Source organism: Mirounga angustirostris, unplaced genomic scaffold (assembly GCF_029215605.1).
Source record: "Mirounga angustirostris isolate CCGP_5_RB_7025 unplaced genomic scaffold, mMirAng1.0.hap1 SCAF_3, whole genome shotgun sequence".
Lineage (NCBI taxonomy): Eukaryota > Metazoa > Chordata > Mammalia > Carnivora > Phocidae > Mirounga > Mirounga angustirostris.
In genome coordinates this window covers 135,532,067-135,548,960 of record NW_026991711.1, presented here as the reverse complement: position 1 = coordinate 135,548,960, position 16,894 = coordinate 135,532,067, and the positions used below count along the sequence as shown (strand labels likewise).

Below are 16,894 nucleotides of genomic sequence, written 5' to 3'. Positions count from 1 at the left end.
ATTGAATTTAATTGTGCCTGCTATGTGCCAGGCATTGGGCTGGGCACTGGGCATACTTATGACACCGTTACCAATTTCGGAAATAGAATTAAATAGGAAGAAAAGAGTATTTTGGCAAGAGAATCTTCAATGGTTAGCCATGAAGCTTAACTGGTATGATGGAGTGAAGCTCATATTCAGTCTATGGAGGTAATTACCACTCAACTTAAAGGAACTCCACTAAGCACCAAAAAGGTTAAGTGTGTTTGTTGCAAACTGTAAGGTTTTTACCCACATTAAAATGCTCCAGTTTAAAATCGCAGGGAAACAAAACAAAACAAAACCAAAAAAATCCAAATGAAAAGCATCATTTCAGTATAAGCACTATTCTAGTTTTTTTGTTTTTTTTTTTTTTTAGATTTATTTATTTGAGAGAGAGAGAGAGCACATGTGCATGCACATGAGTGGGAGTAGGAACAGAGGGAGAGAATCTTCAAGGACACTCCCCGCCGAGCACGGAACCCAAGGCGGAGCTCCATCCCACCATCCATGAGATCATGACCTGAGCAGAAACCAAGAGTCAAATGCTCAGCCGACTGAGCCACCCAGGAGCCCCACTACTCTAGGTTTTAATTTAAGTCAGCCCCAAGTCTAGACAGAAGTGTCCATGCACGAAAGAGGTCACCTCTGAGTCTCAATTCATACTGAGAACCCAAAGCTCCAGATGTCCCCTAAAACTCTACCAACATCAGGAAGGATCTTGTCTATTGCCACTGGGAAGGGCAGACCACAAGGTGAATCTCTCCTATCTCCAAACCCAAAGCTATTCAGCAGCTAAGATGCTGAAGAACAAAAATTATAATTGATTAATCTTGAAAGTTACAGATGTTTTTGCCCAAACCTTTCTTTGTCACCAAGACACAATTTTAAGATCAAAGGGGCATCAAGGTGGGCCATGGCTTGTTGGCAGTGGTGGGGCGCCAAGATCTATTTCCAGGTATGGGTGGGCCTCTTTCCTTGGTTATTTGAGGAATCTGCCTTGGAAGAGAGAGCCAGAAGGTAAACTTTAACAACTCCACTGCACTCCAGCAACTGGGATTTATCCAGGGGTGAGTCAGAGTAGGTACAAACCAGTATATAATAGAAAATGTAGCAGAGTAAAGTGGTTAGGGTCATGGACTGAGGAATCAGACAGCCACGTGACAAATCTCAGTTCTATCACTGATGAGCTGTATGACCTTGGGGGAAGTTAACTAACATTTCTAAGCTTCAAATCTCCCAGCTGTCAAATGGAGATAATAATAGTACCTACCGTGTAAAGTTTGAGGATTGAACGAGTTAATATTTATAAAGTGCTTAGAATAGTGTCTGGCATGTAGTAAGTGCCATGTAAGTACTTTCTAAAATAAAAACAGAAACTTGGGAAAAAGTGCTCTTTGAGGTGTGGAGAGCAGTTTATGCTACGTAAGCTTTCAGGCATGGTCCATTCTAATTAGGTTTTGGAATCTGGCTTAGAAAGTACACCAAGCCCCAAGGAAGCTTTGGGACGAAGATGAGATTTGGAAAAACTTCCAGGTCTGACAAGAGAAGATCTCGTTAGCTACTTTTGGCTCAGTCACTGCCCCAAAATGCTCTAATTATAAACTCCGGTCTCCAGGGCCAATCTGAGCCCAAACTAGTTGGTGAGAGAGCAGAGGGCAGGCACTGGGAGAAGGCAACCAGTCAGTCACTTTCCTAAATTTTTCCTGTACTCTACTTGTTATCTGTGTAGCATAAACGCTGCCCCAGATCTGATTCTAAAACATTAGGACTGGATTCCCGGAATTAACAGGAAATGACTGCATGACAAGAGGCCAGAGATGCTGCCAATTGATGAAATTTACCAACTGAGAGACACATTTTTGGGTTTGGGGGTTATTTTTTAGTGTTTTTTTGTTTTGTTTTGTTTTGAGAGACACATTTTGATTATCTGTTCTATGCAAGGCACTGTGCTAAATGTTTTGGTCCTCAACAAAAAAAAAGGTTAACATAACCACCATTTATATCTTCTAGTATTTACACAGATCATCTCCTTTCCAATTCAGGTAAGATCATAGGCCTCAATCAATACAAACTCTTCCAAGGAATCCTACTTTATGATTAAAAGAAATATTGACTCTGCGGAGCTCAGTCATCCTGGGGCTAAATAGGAGAAGCTAAACTGTAGAGCTGGTTTTTAAAAGTGAAGCTATATGGCCACATCTCTACAACATTCTACATGGTGGATCTCTGTCCAGCCTCATCAATGGTCAAGTTTCTTTTCTTCGCTGTTGTTTCACTGTTTAATTTTGAATCTGACGTGTCCACATTGCTGAAGTTGACTGCTAAGCCTTCCGCTCCCTCTCGAGTGCCTCCATTTGGCTGAAGCAGGACAGAATTTGGTTCTTTAGGACGTTGCCATTGTGGTCTGGTGACTATCCAAAAAATGAGCGCCCCATACACCACAATCAGGAGGCCAAGGGTATTTGTGAAAACACCTTCTGGTGGGAATGTACCGTATCCAGAACTACTCCTACAAAAAAGAGAGAGTGTGTCCAATTACAAATAGGGCGATAAAGCCACATGTCAAACAGTGTTGAATTTATCTGCTTAAAAATGCACGCTGGTACACCTTCTATATAAATTCCTTTAAAGTTTGACATTAAGGAGAAATTTAAATTATGCCAAAATAACCCAATTGAAATAGTATGAAATTGTTAAAAATTATAAGTATGAAAATAATATAGCACCTGGAACACCTGTAGCACTTAAAAATTGGAAAAGGGGTGATGCAAAAATGTATGTACACCATAATCACAATTAATATAAAAACATGCACATCAAAAAGATTAAAAGGGCATGGGTAACTCCAATAGTTGTTTTGTAAGAGTGATACAATTTTTTGGACTTTGTGGTCCTTCTTCCAAACATTATTAATGCTATATTACATTTGTAATGTAATACATTTTTAATATTAAAAATTTTATTACTTTAAATTACATTTTTCCAATGAACAAGTATTTAACATTTTATAGCTCAAATATTATAATTAGGAAAACTACGCAACTTACAGGGCAAAGAACAGTTTCTCAGTCACTCCCGTAAGTACCGCTGCAATCACCGTTCCAAAGATGAGGAGCCCAGAATAGACATGCACGGGCATGACAAGTGCTCGGAGGGAAAGTGGAGCCCAAGGAAGCAGAAAGATGAAAACCCCTAGGAGTAGCTGAACATCAACAGTACAAAGGTTATCATTTAAGTTTTAATAATATTAAAATTATTATTATAAAAGCAATTATGTGCAAAAGGGAAAACCTTCCTACAGAACCAAGGGCATAAGATGAAAAGTACGTTTCCCCGCTCCAGTTCCACTACTCAAAGACAACACCTATTACCACTTTCTCAAGAATCCTTCCAGAAAATCTCTATGCCTATACAAGCGTGTGTGTGTGTGTGTGTCTGTGTGTGAAGAGAGACTTTTTAAAGTATAAAGTTCTGCATCTTGCTTTTTTCCCTTAATAGTATATCTTGGAGATCTTTTCATGTCAAAACATGTGCATCTGGTTTATTCTTTTTAATGGCTACTGTTCTAGTAATTTACTCAGTTCTATCTCTATGGATGTTCCTCTTTCTAGTTTTTTCCAATCATTAACAAAGCTACAGTGAACATTCTGGTACCTTCTTGTTTGTTTTTATCTATTTCCTGAAGATTGACAAGTAGAAGAGGAAATAAAAGATTTTCAAGTCACTAAAACCAGATACAATAGGACACGTTTAGTCAGTTCAACCTAAAACAGTATATGCCAAGAAGTTGACAATTTTGTTTTATGAGGAAACAATGAATTCTGCAGAGAGGTTATCTCCATTTCCTTGACAATTAAATCCATAGCAGGATGCTTCTCTGCAGAGGAGAGCAAGATTCCTATGGAAATGAAGTCTGGTGACACTTTCAGTTTGTTTTGTTGCCCCACAGCCCCTCCCCATTAAGTATTGTCTTCTCAAGAAAATGAAGAAGACCACTGAGCTACTGAATTTAAAGGGGTGTTTTTTCAGGTAACTACTTTGGACCTACCACCCAAACAAAACAAGTAGAGAGGAGAACAGGGAGAAATACAACATCACTGTTCATCTTTCCTGACTGAGGTCAAAGGACTAATGGGGGACACCAGAAAAATGAAGGCAGAAGGGGTCTGAGACCCTAAAACACATTGAGAATCAGCTTCTGGGACATGGTAATGAATGGAAGTTAAAAAATGCATTCGATAGGCTGGTGTGCATATTTTATCATCCGCTTAAGGCCACAAATGCCTGAATGTATGAGAAATGGTACAGAGGGTCCCCCTTGGTGGCTCAGAATGTTGCTAATTCTCCTTCAGTGACGTTTAGTGATTGTATTAGTATCAAAGGGCAAGTATTCTGACGTACAGGTTGTGCTTTCTCCATGAAAAGGGGGCTCAGGTAAGTGGCCATCAAGGATTCAGCACATCTACGCTTCTGTAAGTAAAGTCACCACAACTTTTCTGTGACTTGCCCATGGAAATACGTATCTTCCATATTTCTGTTCTCCTGACTCTTCATTCCTAAGATTCTGTTTTCTTTTATTTCTTTCAGGACTTATCATGTGTGCTTCTTGTAATCCTGTAGGGCTCAATGATCGAAGCAGGTAGGGTACCAGAAATTGGCTTACAGGACCCCAGGCGATTTAACTCTCCTTAAATGTTACTTTCACCATTAAAAAAACAATTTTTTGGCAAAAGAAAATTACATTTAAGAGGAAAGGAAAAAAATTGCAGAATGCTTAACTTTGACTAAAAGTGTTCCAAATGGTACAAATTTATAATAATTTTTAAAAATTTGTAATTTTTAATAATCATTCTTTATTTCCTTTTTACTATCTTAGCTTTACCATCTTACAGGTAGTACGGTAGCTTGAAACCAAGTGGACTGAAACAAAATCCCTTTGTCCTTTTAAGTCACTGGTTCTTGAAGTGTTGTTCATAGAAGACCTGCATCAGAAACACTTGGGCCTTTCTTTAAAGAGATCCCTGGCACACATCCAGAGCTACTAAATCAGAACTTCTAGGAGTCGGGCCCAGGAATCTGCATTTTAACAGAATGCCAAGGTGATTCTTAATACATGTTCAAGTCTGAAGATCACTCACTGCTTTTGACTCACTTAAATTGTTTCAGAGATATGGGTTAATTGCAGTCTGGAAAATCCCTAAAAGTGAAGGCAGTGGAATCATCGATTACCTTCAGCCTCAAACACATATTAAGTGCCAACTATGGAAAACAAAGTGCTCCAGTGTTTAGAAACCATCACCTACAGAAAGCTGTTCTTCACCACAATCGAGTTCTTAAGAGAGTTTAAGAAGAATAGAATCTCATTAAAAATTATTATTTAGATATCAAAGTGAAAGGGTAGTATGATCCTAATTATACTTAAAAAAATTTTTTAATGTATATCATAGGCATAATAAAAGCGTAAAGGAAATAAGCCAAAATATAATGATACCTCTAGATTATGGCATTATCAGTGATTTTTGTTTTTTCTTTTTTTCCCCTGTATTTTATAAATTTTAAAGTTAATGTATATTACTTTTATAATTGGAAATAGACAAAGTTTACTTTTAAAGTTCCTATACTAAATACCTGGGCTTTATCCGTTAATTATTAATTATTATCTGCTCACCTACAAATGTATTTTTACTACTCCAGTTTTATCTCACTTTATGAAACAAATGAGTTTTTTAAAAAAAAGATATGTGTGAACTTTGAGACCTAACAATAACTTTTATTTGCAAACATCATTAATGAAACAAGGAAATATCTGCCTAGCTAGCTTTTGTATTAGGTATGATTTCCTTTTTCTTTTTTTAACTGTAGAGGTGGATTTAATGAGCAATCAAGTATTTACAGATTATTATATGGAGGTCCTCTCCATTTTTCTGCTATTTTATATACTCACTCATTCCTGCATTTAAAGCACATATTGGGTGCCTGGGTGGCTCAGTTGGTTAAGCGACTGCCTTCGGCTCAGGTCATGATCCTGGAGTCCCGGGATCAAGTCCCGCATCAGGCTCCCTGCTCGGCAGGGAGTCTACTTCTCCCTCTGACCCTCCTCTCTCTCATGCTCTCTGTCTCTCATTCTCTCTGTCTCAAATAAATAAATAAAATCTTTAAAAAAAAAATAAAGCACATATTGCTGGGCCCCATCCCTAGAGTTTCTGATTCAGCAGATCTGGAGTGGAACTTAAGAATCCATATTTCTAATTTCCCTGCTGATGCTAATGATGGTGTTCTAGGGACCACACTTTGAGAAGCCCTGTGTTGGGCCATTTCCAAGTTGCATTCCTCAAACATAAAAGCATGTTTCTTCCAGGGATTAAAACATCTCATTAGCATGAACCAGAATATGTCCAAAGTTTCTTATAAAGAGACGACACACAAACTGAACACTACGCTCCCCTGTCAATATCCCACATCTCCTTGGCTGCACTGTCTTGCATCACAACTACCTGGTGCTCCCCAGCACTGGCTCAGCCATCTTCAGGGCTACCTCTGGTCGGCTCGGTACTACCAGAGTAAATCACACAGCTAAGGACACTGGCATCACTATAAATTCATGACTATGATGCCCACAGTCATGAGCACTTCAACCCTGCTCAACAATCTTTCTATTGTCTGATTTCCCAGCTGGTCCCTTTTCCTCAAACTGCTCACTGTCCTGTGTGCCTTCTATTAGCAGATGACTTTATTACCACCTCGTGGGGAAAACAGAGTCTCGCTTTTCTGCCACTGAGCCAAACAAACCAAAAAAAGCACCCCAAGCCAACAATTTCCTCCTTTCTTCAATTACAACAGAGTTGCTGTTCAATTTTCCAGCTGGGCTCTGCAACCTGCTTCCTGAAGACATAGCTGTAGATTCACTCCAGCATTTACAACCCCACCTTGTCTACTGGTGCCATCTTGGGTGCGTTTTAACATGCTGGAGCTTCTCACAATGAAAAGAAGTTAAAAAAAAAAAACCAACCCAAACCCCTAACTCCCATCCCTGGCCAGTTACCATCCTCTCTTGCTCCTTGCCTTCTTGCCCAAACCTCTTGACTAAGTTGCCTATTTTTCACCTTCTACTCCTTCAATCCATTGAAATCTGGATTCTGCCCTTCAGGAAAATTGCTCTCCAGGGTCATCAGTGACTTCCAGGTCACTCAATCCAAAGGACAGTTTCCAGACCTTATTTTCCATGACTTCTTATAGCATCTGACACTCCTTCAGCCCTTTGTTCCCTCTCTAATGTTCCTTTTCTCATCCCCTGACTTGCTCGAGCCTGCAAGTGACTTTCATCCCTTTACCACTGACTTTCCAAATCTCATTAATTCCACCTTTGAACTATCTTTAGAAACTATCCACTTTGCTCACTGCTGCTCCTACACCCCACGCCACAATCGTTTCTCATTTGAACATCTGTAAATGCCTTCAGGCTAGTCTATCTACCTGTACTCCTGTCCAGCCTCCAATTCATCTTCCGTAACTCCACTCCTGGTAGCCTGACCTCCTTGTTTCCCAAACAAAGCAAACTTTTACCCACAAACCATCCCATTCCCCTATTATACGCCCCTTTGACCACCAACCTCATGACTTCAGGTTTTGGTCTGACTTCCTTTATCCCCTATACCATACGAGAGCTCTCCCAGAACACTCCATACCCACCTTACCTACCAAATATAGAGAGACCAGTCTCCCTTGTAAGTTACATGAGGACAAAAAGCATGTTTCTTTGGATCCATGCTTGTCTTGTGAACAACACATCCTCTACAGCCTAGCAAGGAATCTAATGCACAATAGGTATTTAGCTTTGTTGAATAAGTGGACTAATGAACAAAATTTCATTCACATAAAATGTATCTTCTCAACTATGAAGGTGCCTAGGATCCATAGCAGAAATAAAATAAAAAATGCCATCTTTAGGTTGTAAAGGAGCCTTCCACAAGATTTATACTTCTAATAACAATAGTTGACTTGTGCCATTCTAGTATGCTAAGCCCTGGGCTGAGCATTTCCGTGCATTATTTGGCTTTGATTATGATGTTGTGAAGGATGTATCAAAAGCCTTAATTTATAGGTGAGCAAACGAGATTCAAAAAGATTCAATATTTGTCTTAAGGTCACCAGTGACAAATGGATGAACCTGATTCAAACTGAGATCTCCCGGATTACAAATCCCGTGTTCTTAAACACTACTTCCTCTCTGGACCTGAGCAAGAAAAGAAAAGAGGGGTCAGATTTCCTCCTGCTAACATAAGTCATTAGTTGTGAAATGACCTTTCTGAGAAGTCTAGTTAGCACACAAATAAAACAACAAAAGATAAGAATTTGAGTATTTCAGAGAGCAAAAGAGAATCTTGAGACATTTAAAAATGTTTTTAATTCACCCAAGTTTAATATTAGAAAAATCTACTGATACAATTGACTATATTAACAGATTAAAGAAGACAAGCTTTTAATTGGCCTCAAACAGCATACTTCTGAACTTCCAGGAGGGCCTGTGAGCACATATTGCTGGGCCCCTCACCCAGAGTTTCTGATCCAGCCATTCTGGAGTAGAACCTGAGAATCTGGTTTGTTTTGACCTCAGGCGAAGGGAAGATCTCGCCAACAAATTACCAAAACGAAATAAAAAATCATAACCTTAAAGGAAAAGATTAATTTGTTTCATTAAAATTGAGAATTTCCATTTATCAGAAAATACTAACAAAAGAGAAAATATAAGCTTCAAACTGGAAGATATATATAAGCAATACGTGTAAATGAAAAGGAATCTGACACAGAACTCCTACATATCTTCAAGGAAAAGAAAAAAAAAACCCTCATTTTTCAAATGGACAAAAGATATGAACAGGTATTTCTTAGAAGAGAAACATGAGTAATCAGTGCAATAAACATTAAAACCACAAGAAGACATCATTTTATACCCACTAGTTTGGCAATGATTAAAAAGTCTGAAGAGGATGCATGTCAGCAAGGATGTGCCTTATGGGAAGGAACACTTACATACTGCTGGCAGGAACACACTGGGATCAACCACTTTGGAAAACAGTTTCTTTTTTAGGCTGAGTATATAATTCCCCTTGTAAGTATATGCCCAGAGTAACCTTTGCATATGAGGGCCATTATATATAAATGTTCAATATAGCATTGTTTTAACAGAAAACAACTGAAAATGGCCCAAATGTCTACTAGCAGGGCAATGGATAAGTAAATTCATGATATATTTGTACAATGGAATACAAAAGTAAAAATGAATACAGCTAGAGGAATCAATATGGTTGAATCAGTAGAATGAAAAAAAAGTTACAATAGAATACAAATATTACAAGACTATTTTTTAAAAAGTAAAAAAACAAAACTAAACAACATATTATTTGGGGATTCACAGTATGCAGCAAAATTATAAAGAAAAACAGGGAATGACAAAAAAACTTCCAGAGAATGGTTACCACTAGGGGTTGGGGTAAGTAGAGAAATCTGGGATCCAGGTAGGAGTGGGTAGGGGTTCTATGTTTTCTAAATTAGGCTGGATGGTGGAAGCATAGCAGTTAATTTTATCATGATCTGTAACTTCTAAATACATACAATAGGGCTTTTTAAATTGAGAACCCCAAAGAGCTTTTATTTATATGGGCTACGTCTATTGATATTTACCATAGTAGAAATTAAAGCTGAAACTTCTAAAAATACTTATTCATTTAACAATGATAATAAATTCTCTACATATTTACATAAATAACATGTCTTATGGAAAAATAACTATATTATGTGAAACAAAAAAATAGTGAGTCGAGTGTCATGTTTGCAAATCATTTTAAGGTCTGATTCAATAGTGGATAATTGGATTCCTCTATTTGTCTCCACATTCGGTCTTATAGGATAGCACATATAATGCGGCCTCTGGAAAAGTCCCCTGAACACTTGTGAGGAACTGAGACAAAGACAAATACCATCTTAGTATTATGAAAAGAGCTTTGAACAGAAAGACCCCCTGAAAAATCTTGGTTACCCCCACCTGTCACACACACACACACACCCCCCGCCACCCCGTTCAGGGCTCCCTGGCCCAGACTTTGAAAACTACTCTAAGAGGATGCCTTGGAAGCAGAGAGAAGGAACACCTCAGAGAGATGAAAAGAAAGAATACGAAAATATATGTCAGCAAAATTTGGGAGGAGAGGGTCATAAAGAAAGTTCAGCTTAATTTCCTCTTCAAAAGGGTAAATAAAGGATCTCTGCTTTGCAGAGGAATCATTCCTGTGATCCTGTTTTCCGGGCTGTGGAATTGGGCAGGGCAGGCAGCAGATCAGATGATCCGGCCTGGTCCAACCCCCAGTCCGAGTGCCTCAGTCAAGAGGGCACTTAAGATACAAGCAGACCCAGGGTGCCTGGGTGGCTCCGATGGTTAAGCGTCTGCCTTCGGTTCAGGTCATGATCCCGGAGTCCCGGGATGGAGTCCCGCATCGGGCTCTCTGCTCCTTGGGAGCCTGCTTCTCACTCTGTCTCTCATGAATAAATAAATAAAATCTTAAAAAAAAAAAAAAAAAGATACAAGCAGACCCAAACACAGTTTAATCTATGGACTCAGGAAAGGTGGGCCCTCTTTTTTGGGGGGGGGGGTAGGCTCAAGGATCTCAGGAGCCACCTAGCTGAGGGAAGGATAGGTGATATGCAGAGAACGTGGCCCAGTGAGAGTTCACTTTGGACCTCTGATAGTTCGTTATTGTTTAAAAATGCCTCAGAGGCTAGATGTCACAAGTCGGAAAGTATTCTACACTTGAAATGCTTTACGATCCATCGGTAAACATGAGGAAGGAGGAAGACCTTTCAGCCTTTCCTGGCTGCAGCCTTTGTTGCTCGCCTCGCTCTTTACTTACTGAAATCACCTGGACACTGGCTTCACTTGGCAGAAAAAATGCTGACCCGGAAGCTCCGCTAACCCCCAACAGCGCCAAGGGAAGAGCATCCGAACTTGACGGTCTCTCCCGCGCTCTTCACACTCGGTGGCAGGATTGCTTCTTGAAGGGTTCCCGGGGGGCGGGGCGTGCAAACCAGCCTCACAGTCTCGGCGAACGGCCCGCACGCGGGTAGGCTCGGGGACCCAAGGGCGGGCAGCCGGGGCCATGGAAGCCGGCACAAAGACAGCAGCTACTGCTGCTCCCGGAAAGTGGGGCTTCGTGTTCTCGGCCAGCAAGTGGCAGCTCCAGGAACCTCCACCGAGAACTCTTCTGGAGTCAGAGAAACTGCTTCCTTCCCCTTTGCACTTTTGACTTAAGAAATCTGACAGAAGCATGTCTCCGTCGAAGCAGATTTTTGTGGCTCATGAATTTTTACAACTAAGAATATGGAGGCAGGGGGCGCCTGGGTGGCTCAGTTGGTTAGGCGACTGCCTTCGGCTCAGGTCATGATCCTGGAGTCCCGGGATCGAGTCCCGCATCGGGCTCCCTGCTCGGCGGGGGGTCTGCTTCTCCTTCTGACCCTCCCCCCTCTCATGCTCTATCTCATTCTCGCTCTCTCAAATAAATAAATAAATAAATAAATAAATAAATAAATAAATAAATAAATCTTTAAAAAAAAAAGAAAAGTAACTGCCTCCCGGGTGACTGGGTGGCTCAGTCGGTTGAGCGACTGCCTTCGGCTCGGGTCATGATCCTGGAGTCCCGGGATCGAGTCCCGCATCGGGCTCCCTGCTCAGCGGGGAGCCTGCTTCTCCCTCTGACCCTCCTCCCTCTCATGCTCTCTCTCTCTCTCAGTCTCTCTCTCAAATAAATAAATAAAATCTTTAAAAAAAAAAAAAAAGAATATGGAGGCAGGACTCTTTGTAAATCATAAGGAGGAAGCGTAGCGCCTATCAAAAGCGAAGAAAGCAAGCTTGGAATTGGTTTCTTTCCTCTGGGAAAGAAAATGTTCTTTTGTGTCGTTACTTCCTGAGCACACCTGGGTGATCTGTTCCGTCACTTCTAGGGAGAAGCAATGCAAATAGCTTGACAACAGCCGTTATGCAAAGAAGGAATAAAGCTGGAATGTAGTCCTCTTGCCCTGACAGGACACCGTTCACCTGGTTCCTGAACAACCGCGGGCACCAAGCACGATGTGTGTACTCCCAGCTGCGGTGAGGGGACGCCCATTTGCTTGTTTAGTTTTAGGAAACTATGTAGGGGCGCCTGGGTGGCTCAGTCGGTTGAGCGTCTGCCTTCGGCTCAAGTCATGATCCCAGGGTCGTGGGATCGAGCCCCGCATCGGGCTCCCTGCTCCGCGGGGAGCCTGCTTCTCCCTCTCCCTCTGCCCCACCCCTAACTTGTGCTTTCTTCCTCTCTCTCAAATAAAGAAATAAAATCTTTAAAAAAACTATATGATTTTATGTAACATATGATTTACTTATATTTAAAACAAAAGAGCTCCATGTTTAAGCAAGTCAAACAAGATACATTTAAAAATAACCCCCCAACGAATCCTACCCACTCCCACAATAGTAGTAGTTTGGTATATTCTCTCACACCTTTCTTTACACATCAACACATATATGCTTTTTTTCTTCCTCTCTTTCCTTTTTTTAAAATGACATTTTACTATACCTATTACTCTTCAGTGTTTTTTATACAGAAGAGCGTATCATGATTTCACTCTTGGTCAGTAGACAGAGCTACTTGTAATACCTTTATAATATCCACCATCGATTTACCACATTTAACCATTCCCTATTGGTGGGCATTTAGATTGCTTCCCGTTTCCTGCCTGCACAAACAGTGCCACACTAAAAAATCCTTTTTAGAGTTCCTTATGTTACAGTATTTTACTTCCGCTCTCTACGAATGTGGGATTGCTAGGTTAAGGGTAACCATATTTTAAAAAAAATTTTAGTAGATAGTAACAAATTACTTCCCTAAAATTTGTTAACAATGCATTTTCCTACCAGCAATGGAAAAGCAGAAGTGGAGAGCACCCTTTACCTCACACCCTTGGCAGCAAGGAACATCACCACTGTTGTTGTGATAGTCTTGTGGGGGAAAATGACATTTTATTGTTGTCCTCACATTTTCCTAACTTCTTAGTGAGGTTGGACATTTTATCATATGCTTATTGGTGATTTAAGTTTTTCTTCTTTGACATGCCTATTCAAATTTTCTGTTTATTTTTCTATGAGGTTGCCTTTTTATCACTAATTTTTAGGGGTTGTTTTATAAATTAGGGACACCTGGGTGGCTCAGTCGATTGAGTCTTCGGCTCAGGTCATGATCCCAGTCCTGGGATCGAGTCCCACATCGGGCTCCTTGCTCAGCGGGGAGTCTGCTTCTCCCTCCGCCTGCCACTCCCCCTGCTTGTGCTCTCCCTCTCTCTCTCTGACAAATAAATAAAATCTTTAAAAAAAAAAAAAGGAGTTGTTTTATATATTAAATGCATTAACCCTTAACACATGACATGATTATTCCCCATATCCCCTTGGTGCAGTTTCTGTTGACTTTGGTATATTTGCCCCATATAATTTTTTTAAAAAATTTATGTAATCAAATATGTCTTTCTTTTCCTTTATGACTTGTGATTTCTTGTCAACTCTATGGAGTCCCCAACCTCAGATTATACAGATTATATGCTTCTTAGTTTTCTTTTTCTCTTTTCATTGGCTTTGTTTTTTTAATATTTAAAACGTTAATCTATCTGGAATCTTTTTTCTTTTGTGTTATATACAGAGTCCTTTTGCTTATTTATTTGGTTTCTTCCAAATGGATAACCAATTATGATGGTAGCATTTTTTAATAAGCAAAATTCTTTCTCCACTAAATTGAAATACCATAGTGTCATAGAAAAAGTTCTCATACATACTTGGACTGTTTCTGTCCTCTCTGTTCTTTCCATGACTATAATTTGTTTACTTTTGTTTTAATAACTTGTTTTGAATAAGGCAGGTCTCCCTTTGCTTCTTTTTCAAAATTTTTTTGATTATCCTTGGGTATTTGCTCTGCAAGTTTAAGACTCCCATCGGGCTTAAAATTAGAATTATATTAAAAATAAATATGGTTGAAGAGGGAAAGATATTTCTATATTAATTTTCCTCTTTTAGTAACATGGTATCTCTCTAATTATACCACGTTTTCTCAATAAGATTTTATAGTATTTTACATGTTCTTTTTTTTTCTTTTTTAAGATTTTATTTATTCATTTGAGAGAGAGACAGAGAGAGCACAAGCAAGGGGGAGGGGCAGAGAGAGAGGGAGAAGCAGACTCCCTGCTGAGCAGTGAGCCTGATGCAGGACTCGATCCCAGGACCCCAAAGGCAGACACTTAACCATCTGAGGCACCCAGACGCCCCCGTATTCTACATATTCTACATATAGGTTTTACACCCTCATTGTTCAATTTATTCCTAGGTATTTTATAATTTTATATCCATATTATAAATGAATTCTACTTCTTATTCTAAGTGGTTATTTCCAGTTTAGGCAAAAGTTATTGAATTATGAATGGCTATCTTATATCCAGCCACCTTTCCAAATGCTCTTATTACTCTAGCCATCTCGTGGTACTAGACATACATTACATGATCTGCAAACCAAAAAAAAGTCACAAATTCTCTATTATTTATACGGATTTTTTTCATTATCTTGTAGCTAAAACCTCTAAAATAAAGTTGAATGACAAAGGAAGCAAGCACCAATGTCTTATTAATTTAATAGAAATGTCTTCAATATTTCACAGTTTAAGTTGGTGTTTGCTGTTGGATGTTAGTAAAGGTGTTTGTTATCCAAGCCGTCATCTTAGGTGTGGGAGTATGTGATGCACAACGGGGCCACATCTAAGAAGAGTTTGTTTTCTCTCAGTGTACTGGAATAGTTGAAAGTACCTGTTCCTAGGGGCGCCTGGGTGGCTCAGTCGGTTAGGCGACTGCCTTCGGCTCAGGTCATGATCCTGGAGTCCCGGGATCGAGCCCCGCATCAGGCTCCCTGCTCGGCGGGGAGCCTGCCTCTCCGTCTCCCTCTGCCTGCCTCTCTGCCTACCTGTTCTCTCTCTATCTCTCTGTCAAATAAATAAATAAAATCTTAAAAAAAAAAAAAAAAAAAGAAAGTACCTGTTCCTAGACGGTCAAAGGTATAAAACAGTAAGGACCCAATGCTTTTTTTAGTGATAGATTTCAAACAACCTTACCAATTTCGTCTAATATTATTGGCCAGTTTAGGTTTTCTAATTCCTCTTGGATCAAATCTGGTAGTTTACATTTGGCAAGAAAATAGTCCTTTTTTCTTTCTTTAAGATTTTTAAGCATATTACTGTACATTAAAATTTAATAATCTGTCCTAATTTCAAAATATTATTTGTATCTATGATTATATTTCTTTCTTATTCTGAAGGTTGTATATTTTGTTTTTTCTCAATCAGGTTTGCAATGGTTTATCTATTTTATTTTTTTTTAAAGAACCAGATTTTCATTTCACTTACAATTTCTTCTATTTTTTATTCATAGTTGTGGGAGGCTGAATCATGCTGCCCCCTATACCTGCAAAGATATTCATACCCTAATCCCTGAAAGCTATGAATATGTTATGTTACATGGCAAGACATTTTGTAAATGTAATTAGTTTATGGATCTTATGATTGGGAGATAATCTTGGATTATCTGGACAGCTCTATATAATCACATGACTCAGTAACGGTATTTTATCTAGTTCGTTTTAATTACTGCACTCAGAACCACAGAACCCTCTCACAGGCAAGCTACATAACTTTTGGGTGGTTTCCATTCTGTTCCTCAGAGATACACCCTCCAGCTGAGGATCCTCAAAGGCTAGCTGAGTGATCATGGGGACATCATGGGAACAGCAGAACTAAGTGCTTGTGGGGAGGGCCCCGGACTTGGGCCTGAGTCCCAGCTCTGCCTCTGGCTGTGTAACTTGCACATCCTCAGCACCGGCAAAGGCCATCTCCCATGAAGGACTAGGGGAGATAGGCAGAATGCTTCACACAGCGCTCCCTCTCCTGTGTTCCGCATCCTGAAGTGGTGCAGAGGAAGTGAGACAAAGTGAGGGGAACGGACGGCTGAAAGCAGAACACGGAGTGGAGAAAAGTTCTGAAGAGACGCCAGGAAGCCAAGGGGGTCCCCAAAGCAACAGGCAGCATCTCAGTGGCCTCTGCTCTTGCCATCCTACTCTCTGGGAGGACCCACTAGCTGCTGGGGGAGAAAAAAGCTGCCTCCCGAAGAGAACACTGAGGGAAAATCAGCCTTGAGGACAGGAGGTCTGAGCTAGGCTCAGCTATCCAATTTGAGGTATTTTTCTTGTTCCTTCTTATCAGTAAGATCATGTTTGATCCAGGGTTTTCTCTGTGCTCCCATCCTGTCTGGCCCCTTTCCATTCTCTAATCCCTACCTCCAGTCATGGTAATGCAAACTTAAATAATCAATAGTGTCCATACATACATTAACTTTTATTTAATTAAAATCCAAGAAGGCTTAAGGCTTTAAAAGCCTTTCTTTAAAAAGAGAAATGACAGATACCTGGTAAGAGGTCTTTTTCTAAGAGGTCATACATTCATATATTTTAAGATATGCCTTGTTGGGGGTGGTGCCTGGGTGGCGCAGTCAGCTGAGAGTCAGACTCTTGGTTTCGACTCAGGTTATGATCTCAGGGTCGTGAGATCGAGCCCCATGTTGAGCTCTGTGCTCAACATGGAGTCTGCTTGAGAATCTCTCTCCCTTTTCTTCTGCCCTCCCCCCCATGCTCGCATGCTCTCTCTCTCTCAAATAAATACATAAATCTTAAAAAAAAAAAAAAAAAGATGCGCCTTGGGGTTTTATGGATTCACTCCAGTTTCTTCTCCTATGTTCACAGAAAACTAAAGTTTACATTGATATCCC

The 16,894-nt window shown here is 40.1% G+C and overlaps 1 protein-coding gene across 1 annotated transcript in view; it reads right to left on the bottom strand.

Moving 5' to 3' along the window:
* Window positions 1–372: 372 nt before the first annotated feature.
* LOC123839304 (plasma membrane ascorbate-dependent reductase CYBRD1) overlaps window positions 373–16,894 on the bottom strand; it is a 34,599-nt gene continuing 18,077 nt past the window's right edge. Inside the window, exons 3-4 of the mRNA XM_045868637.3 lie at window positions 3,069–3,223; window positions 373–2,530 (exon numbers count right to left, since the gene is read on the bottom strand). Of these exons, the coding sequence (XP_045724593.1) occupies window positions 2,233–2,530; window positions 3,069–3,223 (453 nt within the window). The 3' untranslated portion in view covers window positions 373–2,232. The remainder of the gene's footprint in view (window positions 2,531–3,068; window positions 3,224–16,894) is intronic.